The 9,420-nt window shown below is 49.0% G+C and overlaps 1 protein-coding gene across 1 annotated transcript; it reads left to right on the top strand.

The window, feature by feature from the left end:
• The first annotated feature begins 464 nt into the window (after positions 1 to 464).
• LOC125551687 (probable esterase D14L) lies at positions 465 to 8,975 on the top strand. Its single transcript, XM_048714976.1, has 2 exons — positions 465 to 953; positions 8,362 to 8,975. Exons 1-2 carry the CDS (start codon positions 583 to 585, stop codon positions 8,804 to 8,806), a joined length of 816 nt encoding a protein of 271 aa, XP_048570933.1. The 5' UTR covers positions 465 to 582; the 3' UTR covers positions 8,807 to 8,975.
• The last annotated feature ends 445 nt before the right edge of the window (positions 8,976 to 9,420 follow it).

Here is a 9,420-nt window from a genome sequence, read left to right as displayed (position 1 = left end):
CTGTCTAGTCCTTCCCTAATGCGCCTTTTACGGCGGCTAGTGCAAACTGCTAGCCTGCGTCGATCCCATTCTTTCTACTTCCTCCTTTCATTAATATAAGGTCTAATACGTTTTTATGATCATTTTTGACTATTGATAAAATTAATAATACTTTCTCAGTTCTCAAATATAGGTTTTTGTAGAGACTCCAACAAGTGACGGAGTATCTACAATTTAAAATATGTCTACATACATTTGTATGTTGTTGTCCATTTAAAATGTCTAAAAAAACATATATTTAAGAACGGAGGGAGTATATAAGATGTATAATGTAAAAATATATTATTGGTAGCTCTTTTCATGTGTGAATTCGACGATATGCTTTATGTAACTTGCATGTTATATATTATTGCTTTAATAGTTAATTAAAATTAATCTTGCAAAATGCTATAGGCCCTATAGATAGAAGGAGGGAGCACCGGCGGAGTGCGGTCCAGCCCGGCGCCCGCCTTTAGCCACTCGTCCATTTTCAGCTGCCGCCCACTCCCCTCTCTCTCACCCCGTCAAAGAAGAGGAGACGAGAAAGCGAAGTCAATCAAATCCATGGGGATCGTGGAGGAGGCACACAACCTGCGGGTTGTCGGGGAGGGGAAGCGCGGAGTGATCGTCCTGGCGCACGGCTTCGGTACGGACCAGTCGGTGTGGAAGCACCTGGTGCCGCACCTCGTCGCCGACTACCGCGTGGTCCTCTTCGACACCATGGGCGCCGGGCCGACCAACCCAGACTACTTCGATTTTTCCCGCTACGCCACGCTCGAGGGATATGCGCTCGATCTGCTTGCCATCCTGGAGGAGCTCGGGATCGCCTCCTGCATCTACGTCGGCCACTCTGTCTCCGCCGTAATCGGCGTGCTCGCCTCCATCTCCCGTCCCGACCTCTTCTCCAAGCTTGTACTCCTCTCCGCTTCTCCCAGGTACGTTGCAACGTTGCCTCACTTTCTAAGTAGCTGCTTAATTCGTTTAATTCCCACTAGGTAGACTATTACAGAAGGTCGGCACAAGATTCTTATTCCTTCTAATGACTTATGGGTTTCTGTTATCATTTCCAACTGGAGGATCCCTTAATCCTATTAAAGGATGATTATAAATGGATAGATGTCTTTCCACTGGAACTATTTATTTGTTTGTTTGATGGTCCTAACCATCTAAGGCTGGCCACAGTGGAAGTAATATCACTAGTAACATCACACTTTTCAAGATAATTTTGCTTATGTGGCACATATTTAATGATGAGAGAGGTGATGGTGGTAACTTAGCTAGTTACTGTGACATCACACATACCAAGACAATATGAGTCTATAGGCTAATAAATGAACTATAACATGACAACACACATATATTACTACCCACTGTGGACAGGGGTGGATCCAGATTGGAAATTACCCGGTGTCCATATAGAAGAATGCATGCCTACATGTCAAATAATTCAATGATCTACACACTAAATCAATGGATTACATTAAGCAAGTTCAAATTGGACCCGGTGCCAGTGACACCGGCTAGCTCTACATAGCTACGCCCCTGACTGTGGAGGTAGTAACATAGCCTAGTAAAATGTGATGTTACTAGTCTACGTTACTCCCCATTGTGACTAGTCTAATAGACTATGCTCCTTAATTTTGGAGTCCTCCAATTCAATGGAGATGTTCAGTTTTCGATTGGTTCACGATTTTGACTGGGTCAACAACTTCTCAACTAGCTCTCTCAGTTAAAGTATTCTATTTTGGATCTGATTCACGATTTTGAATGGGTCAATAATTTCTCAAATTAAGCGGCAGCAAACCAGCCTAGAGAACAGATCAGTCCTGTGCATCCTCTCACTACCTAGAAAAAGAGAAGCGCCAACAAGTGACACTGTAGCACCGATATTATACATGCGGCCACGGGCGCAAGAAACTTCCCCATATAAGTATGAGTTGATTATCAAAAAAGATAGAATCACGCTGCCAAGAAAGCTGACCAAAGTACCGTATTATAAAAAAAGAAAACATACACCATCTTCCCCATGCAGAGGATTTTTGGGCATGGAGCGAGGAACGTCGTGGAAACTTCACAGTCAGATATGCTTATAGAATGATTGTCAAAACAAAACTGAGCAGGGAGAATTGGCTGGAGGAAGGTGAAGGCACGTTTGATGGGGCTGAGGAGAATAGGGGCTGGACTTCCCTTTGGAATATATGGGCGCCATCGAAACTAAAGGTCTTTTTATGGCGGTTGGCACGGCACTCAATTCCGACGGCACAACTCCTCCACCATCGGAATGTGTCTACGATGTGTGTATGTTCCTTATGGGGAGCGAAGGATACATGGTGACACGCGTTGCTTGACTGCTCTATGGCAAGAAGTGTATGGGCTCTCCCAACGGAGGAAATGGTTGAGCACATGTGCTATAACTAAAACTTAAATGCCAAGAATTGGATCTGTTGTCTTTGGGAAAATTCTGGAATTCTCTCTTACTACCTTCTACAGTCTAAAAGTATGAGTATATACACAAGGGTGGGCCTTTGGGCTAAACCCATGCACACACTACACACACTCAACCCAACACTCCCCCTCAAGATGGGTGATAGATATTTATCATTCCCATCTTGTTACAAGCTAAATTACATTCCTTAACTCCTAAATCCTTAGCTAGACAATTTGCAGAGACCAAGGCGGATCTTACTTGGGAGCGCCAGTAATTATATTCATTGGTATTTCTGATACCACAACACTTGAGGCACCTGCAGTCAGAGAGGCCTTGGCACTTGCTGATGATCTATGCCCAAAGGATTCATGTTGCTTCAGACTGTCTGGTGGTTGTTGAAGATCTCAATCGGGGGAGCTCTATGGGCTATGGTGCAATCATTCATGAAATAATAGACCGGGCTGCTGCATTCACCTTGTGTAATTTCGTTAATGGGTTTAGGAGCTCAAATGTCGAAGCTCACAATCTAGTGAAGCATGCTTTATCTTAGGGGTTGGCCGCCATGTTTGATTAGGCCAGCCTGATAATATCTTTTTCGTCCCTGTAAACATTGACGACTTAATAAAAGCTTTGTGAGATTGTCTAAAAAAATATCTTCCCGACGCGCCAAACAAAATAACAAACAAAAATTATGAAATCCCAACAACAACAACGGCACAGCAAAGCGCTCAACCCTTCTAGTCATATCGATTGGGGAATTTGATGTTGGGAGCATCGGTTTTTAGTCGTTTGATTTACATGTATGCAGTCATTTTGATTGATTTGGGATAATACATTGATTTGCTCTACTCACGAAGGATTTTTTAGGATTTGGGGGCAGATTGCGGCATGACGACAGGCAGAAATTAACGACTCGCTCGGGACATAGGCCTACAACTTTTTTACACACCTCATACCTTCTTACAGCGTCACTAATCTGATGTACCTTCATTAGGATGGAGACATTTTGCGATCCTGCCTCAAAGGATTAGCTCTTATGGTTTTATTCCAAAAACATTATTAGTGATGGTGATCTAGATGCTGTCAATAACCATGGTCTAATTTACTTGGATTCTAGAGGGGTGTTCAGTGTTGAACCGTTGGATCTTAGATTAATTAGGTGACTTGATAAGAAACCAGGATAATAGACTCATAACTACCTGCAAGGTGGTATTATAGGTTGCTGTTGGATGTGGTTAGTTATTTTTTCTTCTTAGAGGTATGTGCTTGCCTTTTGTAAATGGTTGAACGAGGTGGTACCCCCGTCCCCCACCGTAACTGTGAGACTGATCTTAATCAGCTTGACTGAAAATGGTATCATGATATCTGTTGGAATGGAATATGAGTTTTATCTTGGACAGATGTTCTATGAGGGTTTCTAAAACCTAGTGGTTAATGCTGCCTACAGGAGCGAGTAGATCTGGCTTGGTTTGGGCCATTTTTTGGTATGACGGGATTGATGCTAATAGTTAGTTTTCGAGATTTCATGGAGTAAACACAAAAGTCGAAAGATTACATAGTAAAAAGATCCACCAGACCACCACAAACCAGCCCACATACAAATCTTGGTGAGCTCCAGGATTTGACACCAAGTTTCCCACCAAAACTATCCTGGGTGAGGTAGCAGTTACAATAAATGTTCTAGTACGCAGTATCTACTTGAGGTAGATCTCTGTGCAAGTGACATATTGGAGCTCGTACTGCTGAAGCAAAATCTATTATGATATGGGGCAAAACATAGGGGTGGCCCTATCTTCACGAATTGGAGGTGAATTTGAGGAAGAACACGAAGAGCACGAGAGAAGAGCGGAAGAACACAGGGGAAACAAGCACAAATCAACACACAAGTGGCAACACAAGACACACATGGATAAATCCTTGATCTCAATCATCCACAAGAGAGAGGGAGCAGGATAGGGTTCTTCCCCAAGTCGTAAGACAAAGAGGACTTGAATTCCATGGATGAATCTTCACCCGGAGGTGGCTTTTGTACTCCTGAAAGTCTTCTCCCTCCGGAGGCCTTATTATCCACAAGGAGCCATCTCCACAATGGAGGTCTTGTTCCCACGAGGGGAGGTAGGTGGAGCTAAGCTCTATTCCACGGGAAAATTCACAAGAAATAAACAGCCGACATCCTATTAACTATACATGGTTTGAAGCCTAAACTAGCAAAATGTATGGGAAAAAGAAAACAAATAAAAAGGACAAATATGATGGACACATATCAAACACCTTACCGTAGCAGCGTGGCTGGCGCATGAAGGTTTATCGAGAGAGAAACTGGAGTGCCAAGGTGGCCGGCACGAATGCATATTCATGTGTTACAGGCATATTAGGGGCTTAGCCCAGTGCGATGTGGCCCAAGTTATCTTATCGTTATTAGGGGTTTAACCCAATTATCTTATCGTTATTAGGGTTGTTTGCTTAGGAGTCAAGTAAATCTCTCTATATAAGGAGAAGAGATGTATCAATCTAATCAAGCAAGAAGCAATCAGTATTTGCTCGGCTTCCCTTAGGGAGCCGGGAGACCTAACCCTAGCCGTCACTTGTGCCACCGCCGCCTCTTCTCCACCACGCAAGAACGGCGCCCAGCCGCCGGCTGCCGCGCCCTCGACCTCGTCTTCCTCCATCTTTCCCCTACAATCTCTGCCTTAGAACCGGCAGAACCCTAACTCCTAACACCTTGGTATCAGGTTGTTTAGTTTCGATCATGTCTTCGCCATCGCCCATCCCGTCGCTTCCGCTGCCGACCGTCACCACCGCGCCGCTGGCCTTCTCCACCGCGCCGCTGCCCTCCCCGTCTGCGCTGCTGGTCGCATCCTCCGACGCCGCCACCACCCAGATGACGGCGCCCTCCACCGCACCACCGACCGCCGTCGACTCCCTGGCGAAGATCACCGGGGTCCTCAACGATCTCGTCACCGCCGTCCAGGGGATACGGCTATACCTAGCCGGCCCCTACGGGCCGCCGGTCGCCGCGACCGGGCCAGCCGCCCTGCCGTGGTATTTGGCACCCGCGACGCCGACCGGGCCTCTACACCACCACTGGCCGCTTCAGCCGTCGCCCGTCTACACCCCCCAATGGCCGCAGTGGCCGGCGCCGGCCCTCGCGGCGTCACCCATGCCGCCCAGGTCCTCGCCGCCATCGCCCTGGCAGCCGCCGCACCCCGGGGCCACCGCGACGCTGGTCGGGCCGTTGCAGCCCTCGCTGCAGCTACAACCAGCCCCCGCCACCGCCTCGATCTGGCCATAATGGCCGGACGTGGCCATCGCCGCGCCCGTCGCCTCCGCCGTTTCCAGGCAGCAGCAGCTGGCGCCTCCGCCGCCAAGCACCGGGCTGACTACAACTGCGCCGGCGGGCGTGCCGATTCAGCAAGTGCGGTTCCCGCCCTCGCCATCCCAGCTTCCGGCCTGGTTGGCCGGGACGTCACCGCTGCCAGTCTACACCATGGCCGCGGATCAGCCGGCGCCCTCCCTGCCATACAACGGGCCCTCTGACTCCGCGGGTTTCCACGCTGGCTTCGACGGGCCACTGCTTTCCTGCGGACCACCTGTGCACACCGGACCAACGCCATCCTCTTCGCTGCTCCGTACCGCCGAGCCGTACACTCACGGCGGTCATGCTCAGACACCGTCGCGCTTCGCCAAGCTCGCCTTCGCCACCTACGACGACGCCGAGGACCCCCTCAACTGGCTCAACCAGTGCGAGCAGTTCTTTCGGGGGCAACGGACGCTCGCGTCGGACCGCACCTGGCTCGCCTCTTATCACCTCCGCGGCGCCGCACAGACGTGGTACTATACCCTCGAGCAGGACGAGGGCGGTATGCCCCATGGGAGCGTTTTCGCGAGTTCCGCCTCCTTCGATTCAGACTACCGATACGTGGGAGCCGGCTGGCGGAGTTGGGCCGCCTTCCCTTCACCACAACGGTGCAGGACTACACCGACCGCTTTCAGGCCCTGGCGTGCCACGCGCCCGGCGTGACAGCTCACCAGCGGGCCGAACTCTTCGTCGGCGGTCTGCCAGATCATATCCGTGTGGACGTCGAGCTGCAGGGACCCCAGGACCTCCAGACGGCCATGTACTACGCCCGCGCATATGAGCGCCGCGTGGTGGCCATCCAGCAGGCATCATCGTCCCGGGCCGCTGGGCCGCCACCTTAGCCGGATGTTCCCGCGCAGGGTCGGCCTGCTCAGGCTTCCGCGGCACCCCTTGCCGCGACCGCGGCGCGCCCGTTCCGCCGGCTCACCTCGGCCGAGCTACTCGAGCGTCGCCGCCAAGGGTTGTGCTTCAACTGTGACGAGACCTACATGCCCGGCCACGTCTGCCCCCGATTCTTCTATCTGGAGGCTGCAGACTACATTGAGGAGGACGCCGTCGCCGCCGGGCTCGGCGACCTGGCCGCCCCAACTGTCGCGGAGGTGTTTGACGCTGGTTGATCACCTCGAGGAGTTCAGCAAGCGCTTCCTCACCTTACAGCTCGAGGACGAGCTGTTTGTGTAGGCAGGGAGAAGTGTCATGACCGGCATATTAGGGGCTTAGCCCAGTGGGCTGTGGCCCAAGTTATCTTATCGTTATTAGGGGCTTAGCCCAATTATCTTATCGTTATTAGGGTCGTTTGCTTAGGAGTCAAGTAAACCTCTCTATATAAGGAGAGGAGATGTATCAATCTAATCAAGCAAGAAGCAATCAGTATTTGCTCGGCTTCCCTTAGGGATCTGGGAGACCTAACCCTAGCCGCCTCTTGCGCCACCGCCGCCTCTTCTCCACCACGCAAGGACGGCGCCTAGCCGCTGGCCGCCGCGCCCTCGACCTCGTCTTCCTCCATCTTTCCCCTACAATCTCCGCCCTAGAACCGGCAGAACCCTAGCTCCTAACATCATGACTACCATATGTACTTTTGTTCCGATTAAGCGGACAAGGTGCCGCAGTTGATAATGGTGGCCGCACAGGCTAAGAGGCCGGGGTTAATCAAGCCGCGCAGCAGAAGACAACGGCCAACAACTATGCAAAACACCTCCTACCAATGGACGCAACAGATAGGCTTAAGAAATAGAAACCAAGGAAGCCATATCTTCTCCATGCCTGTCGGGAAACAAAGGAATAACCAATTAGCAAAAGAGTGGGGAAAGAGAAAGTGAACTGGAGGATGCAAGACCAAGGTAAAGTGAGTACTTAAGGAGAGAAGAGACAACGTAATGGTAGGGGAAGAGATATGGACTTCAAGCAAATAATGCGGTAGTTAGATGGATGCAATCAGTCACATATGTTTCTACGAGACATGAAATAAATAGAGGTGGCGTGGAATGTTAAGATGGCAGCAAAATAGCATTTGTTGGTTGTTGGTGTACACTGAAAATAGAGCGCATGCATGCCGAGAGTTGCTAATGTGGCTAGATCGTGATGTGGACAGGATGCATGTTTAGATAAATAAGATAGTGGGGATGAACTTCTTATGTATATAAGATATAGGATACCGAGCTAGTTTGGAAGATTACGGTGCTAAGTGGGAGATGTTCCTTTCCAAGCATCTGTCCATGGCTTGTTCGTCCTCTTTCTGACGACCCCAACTTCTTAACAACCTAATTGTTTCTTTTGTGCTCCCACATACCCCTTGTCGGATGAGAGGATGATTAAAATTATAGATCAGACATTATATGAATCACTCAGTTGTTATTCTGTAGCAAATGCAATTGTATCTCACAAGTACATGCTATTTGTTTGGTATGTTGAGTATCTCTGGACATCCTATCCAGTTCTGATGTTTCAAGGGTTTACATCCTTCCTTTCAGACCTTCTCTACTAATTCGTTTCTGGTTGCTCTGTTTTCATTTTATGATTTCTGTTTCACATATCCAATTTTGTATTGACCAAACAGGTACCTCAATGATGTGGATTACTATGGGGGATTTGAGCAGGAGGAGCTTGATGAGCTCTTTGAAGCGATGAGATCAAACTATAAGGCCTGGTGCTCAGGTTTTGCACCACTCTGTGTTGGAGGGGACCTGGAATCAGTGTCAGTTCAGGAGTTCAGCCGAACTCTCTTCAACATTCGCCCAGACATAGCCCTGAGCGTTGCCCAGACGATCTTCCAGAGTGATGTGCGCACCCTCCTACCGCTTGTCTTGGTCCCATGCCATATCGTTCAGAGCACCAAGGACCTCGCAGTGCCAGTTGTGGTGTCAGAGTACTTGCACAAGCATCTTGGTGGCGACTCCATCGTTGAGGTGATGCCATCTGAGGGCCATCTCCCCCAGCTTAGCTCACCGGACATTGTCACCCCCGTATTGCTCCGACACATCCAGCATGACATTGCATTCTAAGTAGTGCAACCATCGCTCATAGAAACTGTTGCTTGGAAGCTTTATGAGGTCAGTATCTGCATTTACTTAAGGATTCACCACATGATGTAAATTCTTGGCGGTGGAAATTGTAGTGTACATTGTAAACCTTTGCCTACTTTAAAATGTGTATAATAATCATGTTGGATCACTTAGCAGAACTCATGCCCTACGAATTCCTACTCTCTTTTGTCTCCATGGTTTTAGTCTGAACTCTGAAGGATGTGCTTTTCTGTAGTTCCGTGCTACTTGGAAAAGAAAACGTGTTGGAGAAGATTTTTCGTGGAAATGCAAAACCTTGCAAGCTAAATTGCTCTCCACTATGACATTACAATAGGCATAGCGCGTTACACTGCAGACTAGGATTGCCTGTCATCCTAGGACAATACGGGATTTCTAAATTCAGAAACTGACTCGTAAGAACTTACGATCCTCGATGAGTACACACTGGGGCGACATGCCATAGCACCCAGCTTCCCGACTTCTTTTTAAAGTTATCAGTTTCTAAAATCACATTGGCCATTCCCAGATTGATGGCGATTTGAAGCAGTTTAGCTACACTTCAGTCAACGGATCCGACTTTGGGTCAGTCGATT

The sequence above is a fragment of the Triticum urartu genome, chromosome 4 (genome assembly GCF_003073215.2).
Source record: "Triticum urartu cultivar G1812 chromosome 4, Tu2.1, whole genome shotgun sequence".
Lineage (NCBI taxonomy): Eukaryota > Viridiplantae > Streptophyta > Magnoliopsida > Poales > Poaceae > Triticum > Triticum urartu.
This window is presented reverse-complemented; position numbering and strand designations above follow the sequence as displayed.

Coding starts and splice junctions, on each gene's coding strand:
- LOC125551687 (XM_048714976.1), top strand. CDS start 583: ATGGGGATCGTGGAGGAGGCACACAACCTGCGGGTTGTCGGGGAGGGG. Junction 954..8,361: donor CTCCTCTCCGCTTCTCCCAG/GTACGTTGCAAC, acceptor TTGACCAAACAG/GTACCTCAATGATGTGGATT.